The sequence below is a fragment of the Acipenser ruthenus genome, chromosome 11 (assembly GCF_902713425.1).
Source record: "Acipenser ruthenus chromosome 11, fAciRut3.2 maternal haplotype, whole genome shotgun sequence".
Classification (NCBI taxonomy): domain Eukaryota; kingdom Metazoa; phylum Chordata; class Actinopteri; order Acipenseriformes; family Acipenseridae; genus Acipenser; species Acipenser ruthenus.
The window spans coordinates 23,457,299-23,480,090 of NC_081199.1; the positions used below are offsets into that span (position 1 = coordinate 23,457,299).

At 38.2% G+C, this 22,792-nt stretch overlaps 1 protein-coding gene across 7 annotated transcripts in view; it reads left to right on the forward strand.

Annotated features, from left to right (window-relative positions):
* The window catches only part of LOC117426356 (tensin-1-like), a 309,710-nt gene that overhangs the window by 226,047 nt on the left and 60,871 nt on the right, over positions 1-22,792 (forward strand). For 6 of the 7 annotated variants that reach the window (XM_059033470.1, XM_059033468.1, XM_059033469.1 and 3 more), the window contains 6 exons: positions 731-843; positions 4,270-4,330; positions 6,148-6,223; positions 10,382-10,511; positions 12,638-12,703; positions 14,627-14,839. In XM_059033470.1, the coding sequence (XP_058889453.1) occupies positions 731-843; positions 4,270-4,330; positions 6,148-6,223; positions 10,382-10,511; positions 12,638-12,703; positions 14,627-14,839 (659 nt within the window). The remainder of the gene's footprint in view (positions 1-730; positions 844-4,269; positions 4,331-6,147; positions 6,224-10,381; positions 10,512-12,637; positions 12,704-14,626; positions 14,840-22,792) is intronic. The other variant, XM_059033471.1, reaches the window with a different exon arrangement.

Consider the following 22,792-nt stretch of genomic DNA (forward strand, 5'->3'; position numbering starts at 1 on the left):
CAAAATGCTATTTTATAAATCAAAATAAGCTGGGGTTCCCGAGTGACGCATTCCAGTAAAGGCGCTCCACGTGGAGCTCAGGATGCGCTCTATAGTCTGGACGTCGCGAGTTCGAGTCCAGACTATAGAGCTCCCAGGGGGCTGCGCACAATTGGCCGAGCGTTGCCCGGGGGGAGGGAGGGTTAGGTCGGCCAGGGTGTCCTCGGCTCACCGCGCACCAGAGACCCCTGTAGTCTGGCTGGGCGCCTGCGGGCTTGCCTGTAAGCTCCCCGAGAGCTGCATTGTCCTCCGACGCTGTAGCTTCTGGGTGGCTGCATGGTGAGTCCGCAGTGTGAAAAAAAGCGGTCGGCTGACGGCACACACTTCGGAGGACAGCGTGTGTTCGTCTTCGCCCTCCCGAGTCAGCGCAGGGGTGGTAGCGGTGAGCTGAGCCTAAAAATAATTGGCCATTTCCAAATTGGGAGAAAATAATAAAAAATAATAATTGGCAATGACTAAATTTATAAAAAAATAAAAAAATAAAAAAATCAAAATAAGCTTTCATGCTTAGCAAATTAGTCTCTGAGGTTACAAAGAAAGAAAGAAACAATTTGTTTAAGAGGTGTTTAAAAATGTACACCCAGGTTTTTTGTAATATGTTTTGAATAAATAAATGAATTAATATGCAGGTACAAGTTTCTCATCAGAAATGACTTTTCATTATTAGATCTTGTTGTGGTTCCTCTTGCAGATATGTACAGTACTTCAGTGGCTTGCTGTCTGGAGCCATCAAAATTAACAACAAGCCTTTGTTTTTGCACCACGTAATCATGCATGGGATCCCAAACTTCGAATCCAAAGGAGGTAGGTCTGTGTTTGATTTGTATCATTATCACAGTGTTTTAGACATCTGTATTTAACTAAATTTACCAGTGGCATATCTAAATACTGCAATATTAACACTATGTAACACAATTTTTGTTCCTGGGTAGTAAGTGTTATTTCCTAATTGCTTATGCCTCAAAAGTATAGAAAATGGCTATTATTCCCCACAAACTTTGCTTTTGTGACCAGGACAGTGATATTTTGAAATTGACCTATTTCCAATGAGAAAACGGGCGAATTTGTGTCTTTTCGTTCACATAAAGTCAGAAAAAAACAACATATGTATTAACATGTATTTATACTAAAGTAATACAAAAATGACTACAAAAGATTTAGAAGCGAGTAGTTTTTCGAGATTTACGATTATACTGTAAATCACTTTCACGAATCAGCCCCCAAATGTAGTCTCCCATCATGTTCTCGTTATACTGTCCTTGGTAGCGGCGTTCAAAGTCCAGTATATCCTGGTGGAAGCGCTCGCCTTGCTCCTCCGAGTACGCTCCCATGTTCTCCTTGAATTTATCAAGATGAGCATCAAAGATATGGACTTTGTGGGACATCCTACAGCCCATTGTGCCGTAGTTCTTCACCAGAGTCTCAACCAGCTCCACATAGTTTTTGGCCTTGTGATTGCCCAGGAAGACCCGAAACACTGCAACAAAGCTGTTCCAAGCCGCTTTCTCCTTACTAGTGAGCTTCTTGGGGAATTCATTGCAGATACCGGCTTTGACCTTTGCCTCAGACAGCTTAGGGAAGAAGTCTTGAAGGTACTTGAAGGCTGCCGACTCCTCATCTAGAGCTCTGACAAATTGTTTCATAAGGCCCAATTTGATGTGCAGTGGTGGCATCAGCACCTTCCGGGGGTCCACCAGTGGCTCCCACTTGACGTTGTTCCTCCCCACAGAGAACTCGGTCCGCTGTGGCCAGTCCCGCCTGTGGTAGTGCGCCTTGGTGTCCCTGCTGTCCCAAAGGCAAAGATAGCAGGGAAACTTGGTAAAACCGCCTTGGAGACCCATCAGGAATGCCACCATTTTGAAGTCTCCTATGACCTCCCAGCCGTACTCATCATACTTCAAGGCGTCCAGCAAGGTCTTGATGCTGTTGTAATCCTCTTTGAGGTGCACCGAGTGAGCCAGGGGAAGAGACGGGTACTTGTTACCATTATGGAGCAGCACGGCTTTGAGGCTCCTGGATGAGCTGTCAATGAAGAGGCGGCACTCATTCTGGTTACAGGCGATTCCGATTGCCTCGAACAGACTGGTCACATTGTGGCAGAAGCAGAGCTCATCTTGACGGGTGAAGAAGCTGGAAAAAGGTTGGTGACGCTTCCTCTGATCTGCGACTTGCACACTTTCATCCAACAAGTTCCACTGCTTGAGCCTAGACGTCAAAAGCTCGGCATTGGACTTGGTGAGACCAAGATCTTTAATCAAGTCGTTGAGGTCTTTTTGGTTGGGGTAGTATGGGTTTCTCTCCTCAGCTCCACCTCTGAAATTGTCATCTGGATCTACAACATCTTCCTCGCTCTCTGACTTGCTGCTCTCTTCTAAAGACGTCTGCTCTCTCTCCGGAGGAGTGGGTACGGGGAGCTCATGGCAGTGTGGCACAGGGGCGATGGATGAAGGAAGGTCCGGATACGTGATAGCAGGTGCATTCTTGCCAGTCCGACGTTTGGACGGGTCCACCATGCAGAAGTAGCAGTTGCTTGAGTGGTCAGTGGGTTCCCGCCAAATTCTTGGGATAGCGAACTTCATGGCTCTCTTTTCCCCTCTGTACCATCCTACAAAAATACATTTATTTCACCCATGACTAATGTGTAAGAGATTCTCGCAACATTTTTCATATATGATATATTTTTTCAATAACATTGAAAATTGTAAAACATTTTAAAATTAAAAACTTTTACAATTTTAAAAATTTTAACAAATTTTATAACATAAAATTCCGAGCAACAATTGTCCATCTTACCTTCCAGAGTTTTTTTGCAGTGCTCGCAGGTGAAATGTGGTGCCCAGGGTTTGTCTTGATCCCCGACAGGCATGCCGAAATATGCCTTGTAGGCCTCACACATCTTAGCAGATGCTTCCACGGAGTACTTTTTCGCTCTTGTCTTGATAAATTGGCCGCAGACATAGCAAAATGCGTCTGCCGGATGCTTGCAGCCTCTTGATGCCATCTCAGAAAAATGCAGATATGTATCCTCTTAGGCAGCTGGAACTAAACTGAACTGGTGGGCTTAAGGCCCCTGTATTTATACTACTATTTATATTACTGGAAAGTTCTAGAAAGTTCTAGAAGTTACTCCAAGTTTACTCAGCACTGAATCTATCTGGAATGTTCTGGAAAATAGGTAAATTTCAAAATATCACTGTCCTGGTCACAAAAGCAAAGTTTGTGGGGAATAATAGCCATTTTCTATACTTTTGAGGCATAAGCAATTAGGAAATAACACTTACTACCCAGGAACCAAAAAAAAAAAAAATAATTGTTACACGGTGGGGGGGGGGGGGGGGGTCATATTTTTACAGACAGAAATATACTAAATAATCTGAAGGCATTGTTTGAAGCTTGTTTTCCATAGTAATAAGATGGTGGGATTTAGACCATTAGGGTGCCGAATCTAGGGATATAAGGAGGTTATAATAACAAGTATGATTAAAGCTATCCATATGATGAAAAAGTTGATGACCATAACATATATAGACAGTATGTACAGAATAGTATAGATTAAGAATCACCAGTTTTCGTGTCAATTTGTTAAGAGATCCAGATATATGTAAAGTAGTCACAATGGTAAAAGATAGATTTAATGCTCAAGCAGAGAAAACAACCAATTATTCGCTGCATAACTATTCATTAGGTAGACACTGGTTGATATTTTCACATGCAAATGAGTTATTGAAAACCATTCAAGTACCAGGCCCAGTCTGATGAGATCATTATCAGGCTCCATGGTCATTTCTCAACTCATTCCTAACCAACCAAAGCATTTAACTGATGGCTAACCTGGTGCTGCTCATCATAAGTTAGTGATTAGTTAGTGATTGTAACTTATAAACCAACTATCCATATTATTGCTCATCTTTTATTAGGCTTTAGTTATTGTTTGGCCAACCATTGGGTAAATATTAAGTGTACATTACTATGTAGGTGCAGGATGACAGTGCTGGAGATCAGAGGAATTTGAGTGTTTTAATGGTCGTTATTTAGGTGCATGTGGAGACCTTGGGAATGATGTTGTTGTTTACAGCCTGAAGGATCAGAGATGTTGATGTGTATCTGAGTAGACTCCCATCCTTCACGGCCCTCATCGAAGGCCCAGCTGTTTGTCTTGGACGCGTTGAGGCCTTTGTTTCACTGTTACTAATGAGTTTTCCTGTTGTTTGTTCTCCAATGTCTCTCCAGGTTGCCGCCCTTTCCTCAAGATTTACCAGGCGATGCAGCCAGTCTACACATCTGGGATCTAGTAAGAGAAACACACTTTTTAATGTTCCCCTCCCTCGTGCAGGGCTGGCATGGTGCCTCCATTGCACACTAAAATTAAAAGCTGTTTTCCATCACTTACTCATCTGTGCGACTAGACTGCCATGCTGTGACCAGTCTTACTACTGACTGTGTTTGCCTCCTATGTATTATAATTAAATCACATTCATGATTGTTTTGAGATTTTTATTGGGGGTCATTATATAAACTTAGTAATAACATTCATTACCACAAGTGTATCAGAATCTAGGGAATATGGAGGTGCCTATCTGTATGTAAGCATGCACTGTTTGTCAAACTTTCAAAATGTGGGTAATTCTTTATTTTAAGTTCCATTTCATAATTACATCACAGGAAGTAAACATTCATTTATTTTGGACCGTATACTTATTTAAAATTATTTACCAAGATGCTTAGCTCGTAAGAATTTATATTAATTCAATCAGTAGAGAATCATAGGGTTGTTCAATGTCCAATGTATTGCTAATTATAAACCTCACCAGCCTATCAGGTTCCAAGTACAGCGGTCATTATAACACGTTAGATGGCTGCAAAAGCCTAGAATTTCAGAACTATCCTTTTTAATTTTTAAAAACCATGTGCTCCATACTGTGGTCACCGCACCTGGCTACATCATTGAAAAATCTTAACAAACAACAACAAATTAAAAATGACAGTTGTTTATTTCACATTTGAGGAATGGCTTGCTGAAATCAAAAAAACAACTGAAAACCAAAATGTAAACAGAGTCCCATCAACTTCACTGCAGCTAATACCATTTTTAGTGCAGTGATTAAAAAAATGTAAAAAGAGAAATTAGGAGCTGAGAACCCATCCATTTGGCTACCAAGAATATGCAAATTAAACATCTAACACTGATTCTCTTCAATGTGTTTCTTTGTGTTACGCCATGTAAAACAGCAGAGAGGGTCCTGATGTATGAGAGTTAAACAGTTAATGAGAAACACAAGAACGATTCCACTCCCACAGTGACATCACAGTACATGGGTTATATAAAGATATTTTGGGGAGTTTATTTACAAGCCTAAAGGGACTTGTTTAGGTCACTCGTTAAGAGATTATCTATAGATGATCTCAGCCTGGATGAGAATGCTAACGACTCTTCGTGAGACACGTCTAATCCTTATTTTAACGAGCATCCTGACACTCTATCCTCCGAGGGCAGGCACTAAAATTAAACTCTGTCAATATGGAAGTTGAAGCCTTACTGTGTTTTCTTTTTAAATAATAAAGCAGTACATTTGCAAGATGTACCCTAATAAAAGTTTCCCAAGCATGACAAAGCACAGGCAAGCATTGTAAAGCCCAGAGGGGTATGGCAAAGCGTTTTAAAAAAACATTGCAAGCCATGATAAACTATGCATAGTATACCCATGGGAAAACTGCAAAATTACCATGCAAATTGACCGTAGTAAACTTTTATATGGCTTTTTATAAAGAGTTGGAACTATGTTCTTAGCACTTTTGTACTTTAACACAATGTTTTATAAATAATGTTTTTTAAAATCTGTTTAATTAACCTGTATTGCAACATTTTTATTAATGCAGTTTAAAATTATTCAACAATAGTCTTGAACAGTTTCATGAAGATTTTGAGAACCACTTTTTCACCTGTGTATATCTTATACCACACATGATCAGAATCATAAACCAGTATTCAGGAATCTGTCCATCAATGTCACACATCAATTTACATTTAAATGTACAGTGGATCTACTTTTTATGATTCTGTTAGGTGAAACTTTGCATTTACCTTTTTGTTGTATTATCTTTTTCTAGCAATGTCCAAGGAGATGGCCAAACCAGTATCTGCATCACCATTGAACCAGGGCTTCTTCTCAAAGGAGATATTCTGGTAAGATCACATTATTCACAGAATATGCACCAAGTTCTGATTCTGATTGGCTATTAATGGATGAATCTTTGCTAGCAAGAGGGTACAGTAGTAAAAGCATAGCAAAGTCTGATAATGCATAGTGAAAGCATGATGAATGGCAATTAGGTAAGCGTTAAAGCCTGAGAGATATGGTAAAGAATATTTAAAAAGTTCCATTAGATAGTTCTGTAACTTTATTTCAAGTTACATTAGGAACTATTTAGTAATTAAATTTGAATTCAGTAAATTAATTTATATTGTACTGCACACTTATTTATATTAAAAACCAAACTTAAAATGATTTCCACTGTTAAAATAATTACAATATGACTCTAGGGCAGTTTCACCCTGATTAGCACTAATCTTGGATGACCTAATGTTATCAGTGCTGTATCTTGTCTGATTAAACTACCGGTAAGCAGAGCTGTTTTCATGATTTCTACACCTTTAATTTGTTGATATCTTGTTTTGATTCAGTTAGGTGCCTTATAGCTTTTATGACAGTTTCAAAAAATAAATTTGAGCTGAGAATCTCCATCTAAAGAGTAGTTTACAGTGAGAGATACACATAGAGGAAAAAAAAAACTTCTGTTCTGAGTTATTACAAACACAAACAAAAGATCCATTTAGACTGGATGTTTTGATGTACTATAATAACTGTATAGCACGTAAGATCATTAATTCGGCTATTTGCTTTCCAGCATGAGTTTGTTATATGTAAAGAAGCACTTAAGGTTTTTATGTTTGTGACAAGGCTACCATTCATCCATCATTTTTAAAGGGTAAAAGCTGTGAACTACATAGACATTTGCAATGTTTTTTAAACATTTTACATACTGTACATAACAGAGGCGGCTGGTCACTTGACACACAGAGGAGGCACATTGTAAGGGAGTTAGGTTTTTATATATACAGTACACCCTCGCTATAACGCCCTTCATTATAAAGAACCATCGGTTATAACAAACCTGGCCCCTGGACCCCAAATAAAAAAAAAACAACAAAAAAAGATAATATTGTAACATATGTGAGGTCTGTGAAGTGCAGGAATGCCTGGAGTAGGACAGGCTGTGTTTCAAGACCAGTGTTTGCTGTTGTTGTGAAGTGTAGGACAGGCTGTGTTTCAAGACCAGTGTTTGCTGTTGTTGTGAAGTAGAGAGAGAAGCGAATAAACAGAAACAGAATTTTAAAAAAAAACAACGAAAAAATAAAACTTGAGGCTCTGATTAACTTTTCATGTCAAACTTTTCATGTCAGGTTGATTTGGAATAAAAGCTCAGTTTGGGATTCTTGCATGTTCGATTAAGATTTGGTGCACTTTGAAACAATTCATGTCAGATTGATTTTGAATAAAAGTTGAGCTTCAAATCGGGATTTTTGCTTTTTGTACTTTGTTTTAATTCTTTAACGAATTGGATAAAGCGAAGGTAGAATACTGCATACATGAAACGAACAGGTACATGCAATTCTGCTTTTATTCACAATCACCTCATTAACTTACTCCAACAGTTTGTCGTTCATTTTGATTGTCCTTTCGCTATAGCAAACCCCTCGATATAACGAACCAAAGGCTTGGACCCCAACAGGTTCATTATAGCGAGGGTGTACTGTATACTGTAGCGAGCCGGCGGAACACGCGCACTACCACCAACTGTCGGACAGCCTTCCCCCTAACACGGCAGGACTCTAACTCAACCAAGAGGCTCATTTGCATGAGTGGCAGAACGGAGCATGATGGGAGGTACTATTTTGGCCAGTGGCACTTACCTAAATGCTCCGGGACATTGGAAATGCTGCATAGGCTTGCCCTATCTTGCATAGTAATACATACAAAAGTCAATAGAATCTAAAATAACATAAGCCCAATGGGAATATGGTCATTTTAAAACCGTTTTTATTTCAGTAAATGTAACACGTTTTCACAGAACAATGTCAATCCATGAAAGAGTTTAATAGCAAAATATAATGCACAAGAACTGAGAATGGATTTTTTTTTTTTTGTCTTTCATGCCAACATACTGTATATAACACATATGGCTCCTTATGAACAACCTTTTTTTTATTTATTTTTTTTACATTATATTTACGGCTTCTGGGTTTTCGGCATTAAAACAAAAATAATACAAAAAATGTAGGACCATGAAACAGATAAACATCGCTTAAAACAACACTCTTACCCATGTTCCACAATATAAACTAGTAAAAATCGGTATACATAAACAACTTGTACAGTAATGTAATATTAACAGTACTAACATCAATAAACAAAACATTATAGTCGCAGCATGTGACACTAGTAAAAGGCATTTATTACTCGCCTGAAACCATGCCCGGCCAAATAAATGAATCTTGGAAAATAAATGCTGCACTGCACAGTCAACTCTGTTGAAATTCACTTTGTACATCCAACTTCAACATAAAAACTTTCACCAACACAGTTTTAAAATGAATGAAGTCTGCTTTGATTGTAGTAAATGCAGACATATTTTTCCAAGCTGGCAGCAGAGACTAGCTATGTTTCCATCAACAAGACGAACAAATTTCTAGCAAACTTCAAAAATTTTGCACAAAAATATATGCGAATCATATTGTACAAAAACAGATTCCATTAAACTGGATTCTAGCGAACAAACAGCTGTGCGTAGTGACATCGCAAGCTTAGAAAAACGGTTATCGCATAAACCTGTATAACTATCACCTAGTTCCCTTCCTTTTGTTAAGTCTTTGCACTAATTAGCATTTGCAACCCACTGCCTCACCCACTTCCCCTTGGTCTAACCCCTCAAATTGAGAGGGGAATCAATTCAGTAAATACAAATTAATTCAATCAAATGTCTTGTGGGGTTTGTATTGAACTAAATATCTATCTATCTATCTATCTATCTATCTATCTATCTATCTAATATTAAATACTTCAATGATGTTGTGAGTTTGCACATCATAAAATCCATAAGAAGTTGTGTTAATACTGACCCTATAAGGTTAAAGTTGTTATAGCTAATGAATAAAAATGACCTGTCATGCACTTCCATTCTCTGTGTAGCGTTGTACTGTGGGTCTCAGGTGTCGTTTTAAAATATTCACATGGTTTATCAAATATGTATTTTAATTTTCAGAAAATGGTATCTGTTATCATAATAACATAAAAAAGCTCTGTTTGCAAGTTTTCCCTGATTGTCTTTGGGATCAAAACCTTTGACTGAAATGTGCCTCACTCCCCTCTATATGAATATCCTTTATTTCCCCATTAAAAATAGTGAGGAGCTTAAACTAACAAATCAATTAGATGTCTAATCAGTTTAAAATGGTATTTAATTTCCTAATATTGTTTTAGCTCAGAGAAGTTTGTTTTGTAATGGAGGCCTTCCAAAACCAGCAGTACTCCTGTTTCTGTGGGCACTCTTAGCTTGCGACAGATTACCACGGTTTGGCAGCTGAAACTAAAATGATGTTTTTCTTTGTTTTATTTGCTTTATTAAAGTCTCTCGGAATAGAAAACTTGCATATTGTTTGTGTCCCTCTACCCTCCATTTAATCTCTTAATTATAGTTTTGTACTGGCCAGCGTGTGGAGCCTTGGGTTACCATCTTTGGCAGGAGACCCAGGAATGTGTTCTGTTCGTTGTGTCCCTTCATTTGTGCATTGGGAGGAACTAGGACAGAGAGAACAAGTGCCTGGGAGTCAACAACAGACTAGGGGTGGGCCTACCAGATATTGTTATAGAGGTAGCAGGGGACACATGAAAGATATTGGGTTTTGTAGGAAGTTCAAACAACCTTTCTGAGAGTAGTAAACAAAATTGTAATGGTATAAGTCTATGGTCTGTGAAACCATGCTGTTTGGTCCCTGTCATTTTAGTTGTGAATTTGTTTATTGCTCATTTGCACTTGGATAAAATGCTTAAATAATTGTACATTGTATTGTAGTTTGAAAGGTTTTAGGACGACACTAAGCCAAGTCCTGTTTTCAAAAAGGTTGAGAAACACTGGACTAGCTGACCAGTTTATTTTAGTATTTCTACATTTATTAATGGTAAATTCTCTCAGAAAATATGCTTTTGTACTCTGAAAGAAGTCAGTCTGGCCAGTAAACTGACCCCTCCTGTGAGATGTTTGACGGTCCATTTTCTCTCCCCAGATGAAGTGTTACCACAAGCGGTTCCGCAGCCCAACGCGTGACGTCATTTTCCGAGTGCAGTTCCACACCTGTGCCATCCATGACCTGGGGGTCGTCTTTGGCAAAGACGAGCTTGACGAAACCTTTAAAGGTAATACATTGGGTTGGATATCTGGACATCCATCTCTTATATTGAGCCATAAACATATTTCCTATACAAATTCATTCACAGTTTTGGCATATTATACAATACATGAATACACCCTGTGTAAGGGGTAATTAATCTCATTACTTTACATCCAATTTAAAATGCCTACCATGATACTTTCAATAGGATGCAGGACCATCATTGTCAGCCAGGACAGCACTGATTGGATTTGATAAGTCTGCAAGGTGTTTAGGAGTGGAACGTAATCTTTCCTCTAATTCTTTCAGGGAAAATGTGAGTGGAAATCTGCCTTAAAGTCTGACACACAGAGTCATCACGGAAGCAAATGCCGACCAAATGCATACTATCTGTCCTTTATTAACGTCTTTCAGATCTGCTCTGTGACTGAAACTGGAAGCAACATGGAGATACAGCTTTTTATAGTACAGGATTTCTATTTGCGTAACAAATGGATCTGTCATGTGTGGGACAGCCCATTACTTTGTGTTCCGATAGTGGTACTTGTTTGAAGGTAGTGTTTTATCACAGATGTTTCTATTTTCTTTGTATAATCCCGGTTATTGCTATAGGAACAATATTTTGTTTCATACCATTCTCACTGCACTGACATATAACTACCACGGGTCAATTTCATCCATACCTAAAGCTAATCCCATTGCTTTTACAGTAGGACCATTGTAGTTCCACAAAATTCCCAAGGGGGCAGTGTTTATAAAGGAAAAGAAAAATCCAATGGATTTTATAATATTTCCTATGCAGTACCATATTACTGCCAGGGCCCTAGTTTTTTCATTGGTAACACTAGAAGTAGAATGTATAAGAAACTGATGCTATTTTTCCATCTGCACCTTCAACCATTTTTGTCTTTTTTATAATCATTCCATTTTGTGTACCTCTAATGTTTCCTTAATTGTTTAATTAATTGACATCCAGCCAACTGCCTACATGTTTTTTTTTTTCCAGTCTTTCTCATTGGACACTCATTAAGTAACATTATCCATCAAAGTGAGTTATATAGATTGAGTTATGCCAGCCCACAGTCCTACTAACTAGGGCTGCGAGACCCATTTCAGACCGGTTTTACCTCTGTCTGCTCCTGATGGAAACAAACAGAAATACAGTCAATTTAAATCCCTTTGAACTCAGTGGCAAATGGAAACGTAGCCCAAATTTAACTCTCTACTGGTCCCCTGCAATGCACTATTTTTGAACGAATTGATACAGATCACACATTTTTTCATGACAGGGCCTAAGAATTACTCTTAGGCCCTATCATGAAACTAATCTTAGATGCACATGCAGTTTGGATGAGGATTTTTTTATAGCCCCAGAGACTATCACTTACCTTGTCAAAAAGTATCTCACCCACTGTCAGCACTCTGTTGTAAGTAGTTTTTTTTCCCAAGCAGTTCCTTAATTATTGAATTAAACTTCAGCAGGATCAATTACACAATTAAAGCTATATTTTTAAAGTGCTTAATACAGTCTTTAATTAACCCCTATTTTTTGAAAGATGAGAATTCAACAGTAATATATAAAACTGAGACACAAACAACTTGTAAGTGTACCTGCCATTACATTACTTAGATGTCTGATACTAGTTTTGTGAAGTCAATAGATGTTTTTCTCCTTTACAAAAATAGGAGTTAAAGACTGGAGTAAATATTTTGAAAATATGACCCCAAGTTTAATTTAACTTTCACTTACCTGAAGAATAATGCTGTCCATTTACCAGTAACACCCACCTGAATATATGGGACTCTAAGTGGGGTCATTTTACCTGTAACACAGGAAATTAATGATGATAGGAAATCAAGTACATCCTTCACAGTAGGATGCAGCAAATAGACTCTTAGGATCAATATTCTTTTGTTTATGGACAGATACAGACACACTTAACACCACTATTTCACTTGCCAGTATCTCAGAAATCATTGGTAATACCAACATCTTTTTATCAATGCTCTAGAAACTCCTCAGGCAAAATGTTTTTTGCAAACCATCACCATCAGAATTCTCCAAGTTGCATTCTATATGTTGCAACCTTTATGAAAAAAAATACTTGGGAGTTCAAGAATCGCAAATTTTTATGACCATCTTTTTTGCAGATGACAGGTTCCCTGAATATGGAAAGGTTGAGTTTGTCTTCTCATTTGGGCCAGAGAAAATACAAGGTAGGCTGTCACTATCAAACTTTGCAACCCTAAGTACCCTGTCTTGGAGCGATGAACAATATATATACAGTATACAGTTCGTATTGTATGCCATTATACCATCATTATTGTGTTGTATTCCATGATTTTCTCACGTGGGCCAATTGTTGGTGTTGTCCAGTGAAAGCTAACCAGTTCCCTACCACGTTGCTTAAGCCATATCAATGATGCAGACCACACACTTTCAGATCGTGTAATTATAGTTGGCACACAGCAGTATTCTCTGATTCTCTAAATAAGATTCTGTTACAAAGCAGTAAAAATAACTCTGGACAAATCAATGATACAGATCACACATTTTTTCATATATCTTTTTAGTTCATGTTTAATTCCCTTACATTATATACAGCTATACTATTATACAGACAGGGGTGCTTTGTTTTTTGTTCACCAGAAACGGTTAGTTTAAACTGATCTGCTAATAATGACACTATTTTGGAACACTGTGCATTAATGTTATTCCTTTAAACTAAGTGCCATCTGCAGCCTGTCAGCCTCAAGTCTTTGAGAGTCTACACTTCCATAACCTTGGTTTGTTAACAAGTGCAATGGCATTAAGCAATGTGTTTGATTCTCCTAGCAATGTGTTGACTAATTGTATTGCGCAGGTGTCCACTGCTGTAACTTTGTGAGAGCTACAGCTTTATCACTTAGAACACTCTTGTAAATAAAGATGTTTTTGGAATGTGGGTTAGTTTATTACAGTATTGAAACTATATACAGGAGTGCCTAAAAGGACACTGTCAATCATTTAGAGGAGCTGTCTGATTATACTGCTGCTAGTTAATAAAATATTTCACAAACCCAGAATAAAAAACTACTGTAAAATACAATATATTGTTTAACCCTCTTCACAACAGATCAATTTGCCTTATAAAAACTGACCTCCGTAAATTTGCATCTAAACCACAGTATAAAAGAGTCTCTTCTGCATTCGTGGTTCGAGAGCTTTTAACCTCATTTCACCTCACCGACTGGGGACAGAATCTGTAATGGCATAGTATTATACAACATTGCCCGTTACATATCCATGTAAAAGAAGAGCTGTGTAACTCATACCCCTCATTGTGTCTGAAGTTTGCAAAAATTACCATTTTGGTGTCCTTTGGCCTCCTTTCTCTCCATGCTGGGGATAACCTACATAAATAATTGTATCATTTAAAAGATTGTTTCAGTGGATTTCCATCAAAACATTTTTAATTGATGCAGGTTGAGCAACCCCCCTTGACCGCTTGAGATTGAATAACACTATAGTTTGTTCATTCTAATATGGCTTATCTAGGAGGAACCCACTTCTACCCAATGTGAGTAAAGCAGTCTGATCGGCTACAGAGCGTATCATCATTTGCGTACTAGCTGCTCTGTTTACAGTACTGGTAGATTCCTCCTGTACAGATGCCTTAGCCTGGTGAAAAAAGTCCCCTATAAACAAAACCAAAGCCAGCTACACAAAGTGTAATCAACACCCTTTATTGTTTAGTAATTTATTTTAGATTAAAGCCATACAATAAGCAGGTTAAAAGTAAACTAAACCCAGACTGAACAAAGTTCACTGGGAAATGTTCTTGTAATTGACACTGATTAGATATTTTCTCTTGAGGTAAGATTCAGTTTTACTTAGACAACAAAACTTTTGAATAAATAAAAAAAGGACAAGTGAAACTTTAAAAACATAGTTTAAAATAAATAAATTAAAACAGTGGTGTTATTTAAATAAATTGAATTCACCCCCAATTTTGTCAAAATGTTTTATCTACTTCACTTACTTGACTTACAGCAATACATAGGGAAAATGCATTAAACATAAACTCAAGTGTATTGCATAATTCACTTCCTTTTTTTTATTCTAATCAACTTTGACTGATAATACGAATGTCTGTCCAGACTTGTCCTGGAAATACCTCACTGCCCTCCCACCCCACACCCTTCCATTCCCAGCACAACCCCAGTTCTCTCCTATCCATGATCTCCTGCCCCCAGGAATGGACCACCTGGAGAATGGCCCCAGTGTCTCAGTGGACTACAACACCCAGGACCCTCTCATCCGCTGGGACTCCTATGAGAACTTCAACCAGTGCTGTGAAGACACCAATGAAGGTACGTGGCAACTGCTTATTTTTATCCGGTAGTTATCCTCAGTAATTGATGCACATACCCAGAGACAATGATTTCCAGTAATCGAGTTGCTAGTACTTTATTTCACACTTAACATTATGTTTAATAGTAGTTCCTGAGTAGCTCAGTTTTGCTTGCAGTCCTCTTACCCAAACTGCACGCGATGACTACACACAATGTAATATTATTTGAAGATTACATTCATTCATGAGTTCTGGCTGATCTAATACATTTATAACAAGAAGTGTTCATCTGTCAGTCAGTTATTGTTTTTTCTTTGCTGGAAATATTCTCGTTCCAGTACTATTTATATATACAAAAGCAATGGGATTATCAGTTGTCAGAAATGCTGCTTTTTTATCCCTTACAAAGACTAGATCCTGAAAAGCTGTCACTACGTGATACTTTAAATTACTGCAGAGCATGCTGAGTGTTTAGCAATTTGAGTGTGTGTGTTGCTTTGGTTTTGCTGTTGTCTGATCCACTCAGCTGTAAGATAGAGGAGGACAGTGTGGGGTGACAAAGTCCTGCACTATTCTTACTCTCCCCCCGCACACACACTCACACACTGCTCAGATTCAGTTCGGGGACAGGTGGGTGTCAGTCTCTGTCACTGCCTCTGATTTACTCAGGACCTCAGGAAGAGATTACAGGACTGCAAATCTCTGAGCTGTCAGGGATTGTGATGAACAACACTGGTGTTTAGACTCGGTCACACATTCCTTCTCACTGGTCCAGATTCCGATTGATCTCCCTATCCTACATGATACAGCCATGCTTGGTACATATCAAGATTAGGTAAATCTATAGACTTTTGATAGCCATACCTACAGTGTCTTAATTAAACATGAATTCAGACTAACTGGAGTATATATTATATTACTAGAACATGCATATTTGCAGTTGTATTTGAAGGCTTTTGTGAAGAGTTTTATTTTGCTTCTTGCTTTTGAATTCGAATCATAAAGTGTTATCGACACTTCGGTTATTGTTGCTTATTACCTGTCCGATAGTCATTTTGGAAATCGGTTGCTGACAACTACAGTATGTTGAGATTTTTTACCAAAATGAAGTGCAGGAACATTGATGACAATGCTAAATCAGCTATGAAATGGCCAATTCCAATGTTAGAAGGTTTAAGAAACAGATTGGGAATCCTTGGCTTTGCCTCATAGTTCAGAATCCTGGCACCTAAAGGTTTAGTTCTTTACAGAATTGAGTGAAAGGCTGGTCCAGCCCTGCCTGCCAACTCTGTCTGATTAGTACCATACAGCTCGCAACATCTTAGCACTATTCCTAGTATCTCGCAACCTTCCCTGGTTTGTAATCTCTGTTCCAAATATCAGCTGTGCCTGGTTTTAAGGATCTTTGTCTATATAAGTAACTGGTCAGAAACCATGTTCCACTGATTTAAAAAATATCCTCTTAGGTGCTTTGAATTGTAAAAACATACACAGCCAACCCAAAACTTTTAGGATTGCAAAAGCCAACTTACTCTTGAGGAAAAGATTCAATATTCTTTTGGTTTAAGTGATTATCATTAAGAAATTGTTCCTCACTGTACACTTTCCAGGAGTCTAGGATTCGCTTTGTAACAGCCCTGCAGGTTCATTTAAATTCAGCTTGTACATATGCAGCTTTTATCAAAAGCTTTAAAGTCATTTATTACCAAGGAAGTCTTGTGTGTTTTCCTCTAGTCAGGCTCAGTTTTGTGTTGAAGTCTAATAGTGTGTAAGTGTGCCTGATGGGGACAGTGGTTGATTTGAAGAGCAGAGCAAATGCATGTCAGAAATATCCTGATAAAAGGGGTGTTTCTACATACACTGGTGAAACATGTCTGTCAGAACAGAGAGCTGGTAATAGAGTTATTATTATTGTGCAGCGGAATATTGTTCCCCTGTCTGGAACAAGAGCGTGCACACAAAGCTTGTTGATGCACAGCTAAAAAGAACCATGAGGACAATCTCAGGGATGCTAAAGAGCACGCCACTACCTTGGCTACCGGTCCTAGTGAACATCGCTCCGTCGTGATGCCACATGCGTAAAGGAGTACTGCAAAACGATTGAAAACCCAGACATCCCGATTAACAACGATATATTAATGCCACCACCGTACAGGCACAAATCCAGAATGCTATTAAGGCCATATGCTAAGAGTCTGCATGAGGAAAATAAGGACACCAAGAATTGTGTTGAGAAGCCTGGGAAAACACCAACTTGCCACAGAAGAACATCATTGGCAACCCCACAGGCCTGCAGCCGGGCTTTGATCTGCCGAGAAAGACTTGGTCCTCCTTGAACCGAATCCGGACACTGCATGGAAAATGTGGAGACCTATACAAATGGAAAGTTAAAGAGAGTCTGGATTGTGATTGCAGCACAACACCACAGACCGTGCAGCACATTTTCAACATCTGCACAATCAAGTCTTTTAAGGGCAATCTAGAGTCTCTACATGCTGCTACCCCTGATGCACTTGATTGGCTTTCAAATCTGGATGTCGATCTCTAATATGTTGAAGTCCAAAATGCCATTTGAAAGAAGAGTTATTATTATAACTACTACTACTACTGCGAAGAGAATAATACATAGCAACAAACAACGGTCATTCAGACTCATGCTTTACTCATGTTTTATGTTCACCAGACAACAAATAACCTAATAATATTGATTAGGTTAAACATGGCCTAATCTCTTGCTTCTTTTTATTGTTTTATCTAAGCTGGTTGTCTGGTTTACCATGAAAGGCAATTTATAAATGTAATCTGTTGTTGTTGTTGTTGTGAGGTCTTATAACAACTGTAATAAATTACTGGTAATTATTGTTAGCACAAAGTGTTAGAGAGTATTGGGTAAACACAAAAAAAAGTAATAGCTTCAGAAGGAGGGTTTCTCGATTTCTTGCATCAGTGATTTAACTGCTGAGCCTCACTGCCCGCTGGATCTGACTGCAGCTCGCTGGGATATCCTCTGCCCTTCCCCTACTGTTTGAGGAGCCCTGTAGGCTGCAATAAAGTTTCCTCTCCCTGCCAATCAAATTTTAAATAGCCACTTCAGAAATAGGCAGGCGTCAGTCTCCCTCCTGGCAGTGCTGGCTTGTAAGCCTATCCCTCATCTCCAATGTTCCCACCCTCTCCTGGAGTAAGAGAGCCTGGGGACCCCATCACCTCCCCTGCCACGGAGTGGAGAGACCTGCCCTAGAACAGGCCTTATGGAGCGGCTGTGGAAACCAGATACTGATACAGATGTGATCATCATTTAAAACTGCAGCTTTTTCCTAAACTGTCCCTATTTGTAACTGGCGAAGACAAGTAAATAGTTACTTTAACATATGCATGTCATGAGAAAAGGCACTCTCTGTACTTGCATTCTCTAAGGGTCTTTAGGCGCTTCATTTGGAAGAGTTGTCCCTAGAGCACTGTGTACTGTGGATGCTGCAGTTTCTTAACAGAGCAAAGTCATAGATGCAAAAAAATAAAAATAAAACTACTGTATATGGCCAATATTGCAGGATTCCATTCTGTACCTATTAGTTTTTCTACTGTGTTAGGGCTCATCTTACTGTCAGTGACTGCAGTGTTGATAGCTTTCACTTCGGAAGCCACTGGCTATCCTGTAACCAAGTTGCCTTTCTACACTGCTGTTAGTAGAGCTAATGGTCACTGAAATATTCAAGGGTCATTCTTGAGCCAAAGGTCACTCTACAAATATCCAAAAGAATGACATTCTCTTCCGACCTCAACTCACTTTCAGACTGTCAGGTGCATGCTCATTTGAACATGCCTTGCAACTATAATAATAATAATAATATTATTATTATTATTATTATTATTATTATTATTATTATTATTATTATTATTATTATTATTATTATTAATAATAATAATAATAATAATAATAATAATAATAATAATAATAATCCAATGTGTACTGTAGTTTTCCATATATTTGTGTGCAAAATTTTGTAAGGACATTTTTAGAGGACATTTGAGAGGATCTGAATCTGGGGTAATATAGCTGTATGTCACATTTTCATATATCTAGAGCAGTGGTTCTCAATCTGTGGTCCACCGGCTCCCTTCAGATGGTCCGTGGAAAGGTCAAACAATTACGGAAAGGAAGCAGCAGCATAGTTTATAGATTCCATTGCAAACCCAAAACTTGAGACCTTAAAAACTCAGCTACAGAGCAGGAAGAAAATGTAGATTATCTCCAAGTTAAAAAAAAAGGTTTATTGCTGATTTTTGTTGATAATGAAAAGACATAGAAAAAGAGGCAAATACAAAGTTCACTATCCATGCATTACTACCGCTGACCTGGAGAAGCTAATACAAAAATACATTATTGGCATTTTTAACCCTTTCAGGACCAAGCATTTTACAGTGGGATGCTTCCCCAGGACCAGGATTTGTTTGGCTGTAGTTGACTACACTAAAATTCACTAAAAATATTTTTTATAGCAGCATCTTGAAAATGGTGTCCTTTTTTTAGAACACTCTGGGGAACATTATAAAGTACTTAAGAAACCATCAAACTTTTAGCTTTTTTTTTAAAACACTTTTTTTAAAATTAAGTATTTTTTATTATGTATTCTGCTTAGAGGGGCCTTACAATACTTCCTGAAAGTTTTGTTGAAAAATATTGATGTTTGGGCAAATTACAAGACATTGTTTCACCTGAGTGATTGCAATTACATAATACATGTTTTTTTCTCAGGGACTTTATAAGCAATAATGGACACTACTCTCAATTTATTTTCTCAAAATAAATATTTATAAATAAAATAATAGTTATTCATTCCATTATTATCAGTAATAAAGAAAAAAACATACATGATATATTTAATTCATTAAATAGTACATGCTTATATCCACTCGTTTCTTGACATTTTTATTACCTCTAAACAAGTTCCTGTGAGGTTCTGTTTCTGCTTTTGTCTTTGCCAGGCTGCTGTAAGCTGTCTCTGCCTTTTAGACACTAAATGGCAATTTCACACAGCCGGGAATTTTAAAATTGGAATTTTAAAGAATGCTTCTAGTTTATTGCCCAGTCCCTGACCACCTTCCGGTGCCTCCTCAAGACTCACCTCTTCAGACAGCACCTGTAGAACTCCTCTTTTTTTCCCCTCTGGACACTTATCACTCTTCCTTAAATGCGCTTTACTTGCTCTTATCTGCTCCCTATTTTACTGCATTTAATCCTGTACGTTAGAGTACTGTAATCTGTCACAAGTGTTATTTAATCTGTAGTATTTTGTATTTAATTATATCCTGATGTAACTACTACTGACACTGTTATCTGCTCCGTTATTGAATCGTATTTTGTCATACTTGTACTTGCTAGAACCAAAGTCATTTTATTTTTATTTTGCTCTTAATTGTATTACTTGTACTGTGAGTCTTGAAATGTATTTTTGTTTACGACTGTAAGTCGCCCTGGATAAGGGCGTCTGCTAAGAAATAAATAATAATAATAATAATAATAATAATAATAATAATAATAATAATAATAATAATAATAAATGCCCCTCTCAGTGATGTCAGACGAAGAAAAAACTATCAGGAAGTGAACCTCAGTCCCTCCCCTATCCATTGATATGTGTTTCAAGTACTGTGACCCTGTAAGTCATCAAAACAAAGTGCTTTTTTTATCGTGTTTACACGATCGCGGTCCTTGAAGCCCACTTCAGTATGATTGTGTTAACGCCATCCCAGTCCTTAAAGGGTTAAATCTTTGGTCACTACAGGCTATCAGTGCAGTTTATGTCAGCACTGTTTACGTAGCAATTGAGACCAGCACGGAGGCTAACATAACAAAATTGATTACTCTTGAGCAGCCAAATTACGCACTGAATCATAGAATTATCGTAACAGACGATTTACATTTTCAAGCCAAACTGTTTTTAGGTCGATTACCATTTCTTTATGTTTCATCAAATCAATAAAAAGACCAGCTGCCGAAGCATTTTTCTTTTCTTCATTTCATTGTGTCTCTTGCTTTTGTTCAGCAGAGGTTTTCTTCTTGTAATTCTAGCCACTTGTCTACTCTCATGCCTCACAAAAAATCAAATGTGACGAAAGGATGTCACCCATTTTTTCAAACTTTAAAAGACCTTTCACAACAATGAATGTGTATATTTATTGCAAGCTTAATATGCTGTGTATTGATAATTTATTAATTGAACAATGCTTCAGCCAAAAATAAGTTCTGCCATGCATTGTACTATTTAACTGTGCGGTAAAAAAATCCTCAACAGCCAATCAGCGTGCAGCATCCAAATATTCAGTTTTATAAATAAAGATTATAGCTGGAGATTCATAGCTCCAACTGTGCTGGTACCTCGTGGATGTAACTTTACAGATTATTAATTCACATAAATCAATTTGTGCTGTAATTATCCATTTAAAAATAAAACGATTTTTTTTCCTCTCAGTAAATTTGAAAAGTAAACGAGAAGCGTTCTTTAAAACTCCAATTTTAAAATAAGTTTGTTCACAGAAACAGGCCCACTCATCACATAAAACAAAGAAATGTAATGCTACGGTTATTCTTATTATAGTGATTTTTTTATGTGCTTATTTTTCAGTAAGCTATACTGTTTATTGTGTGGTCAACCGAGATAAAAAACAAAAAGCAAGTGGTCATCGAACAAAAAAGTTTGAGAACCACTGATCTAGAGCACTGCCTATATAATTGTGATAAGATATTTAGCACAAGCTATAGAGATTATTTCAAAATCTAGGGGTATGAGGCACACATCCATACCTACAGTACATACCTGTTTACATATATGTATACTGACTGTCCAAACAATTAGAGTCCCCTGGGAGTGCCTGAGTGGCTCACCTGGTAAAAGCACGGCTGTGTGTAGGGTGAGTCATACAGTCAGGTGAATGCAGGTTAAAGTCCCGGCTGTGTGAAATTGCCAGTCTTCGCATTAGCTCTGGCGCTCCCACGGGTTAGGAACACTAAACAGAGGGACTGTTTCTCCCTATCGCCCTACAGCTGTCTACTGGCCAGGCTCTAGGTGAGCTCAAGCAGACACCTGTAGAGCTGTCCTCCAGAAGCCGGTAGCTCGCTGACATCTGCTCTGGAGTTCCTTGGTGTAGAGGCGCACGCTATCATGCTCCTTGTGAAATCACAGAGAATAGCTGCACACAGGTTAAAAACAATAGGTCTACTGGGTCACATGGCATGTCACATGGCCACATTCATTTGCATACATTGTAAATGGGATATTGTTTACTTTTGCTTACATTATTTATTATCACTATTATTTATTTCTTAGCAGACGCCCTTGCCCTTAACTGTATACAAAACAACTGTTTTGTATACAGTTGTATACAAAAAAAACATATGAAGAATTACAATACAATTAAAAGCAAGATACAAAATACAATGACTTCAGTCCTAATAAGTGCAAATACAAAACACAGTACGATTTGATATCGGGGCAGTTCAAGAGCTGATAACAGTGTTGATAGTTACATCAGCGTTAGGTACGAGTGCAAGTTAAATACAAGATACTACAGATTGGGTTAAGTGCAGGATTAAATACAGTAAAATAGGGAGCAGATAATTGCAAGTTAAAGTGCATTAAAGGCAGAGTGCTATATTGTCAAGAAGGGAAGAGTTGAGTTTCACAGGTGTTATCTGAAGAGGTGTGTCTTGAGGAGGCGCCGGAAGGTGGTCAGGGACTGGGCAGTCCTGACATCCATAGGAAGGTTGTTCCACCGCTGCGGGGCGAGGGTGGAGAAGGAGCGGGCTCTGGAGGCAGGGGAGCGAAGCGGAGGTACAGCCAGTCTTCTACTGCAGGCGGAGAGGTCGCGTGGGGGTGTAGGGAGAGATGAGGGTCTGGAGGTAGCTGGGTGCAGTCTCGTCAAGGCATCGGTAGGCGAGTACAAGAGTCTTGAACTGGATATGAGCGGTGATCAG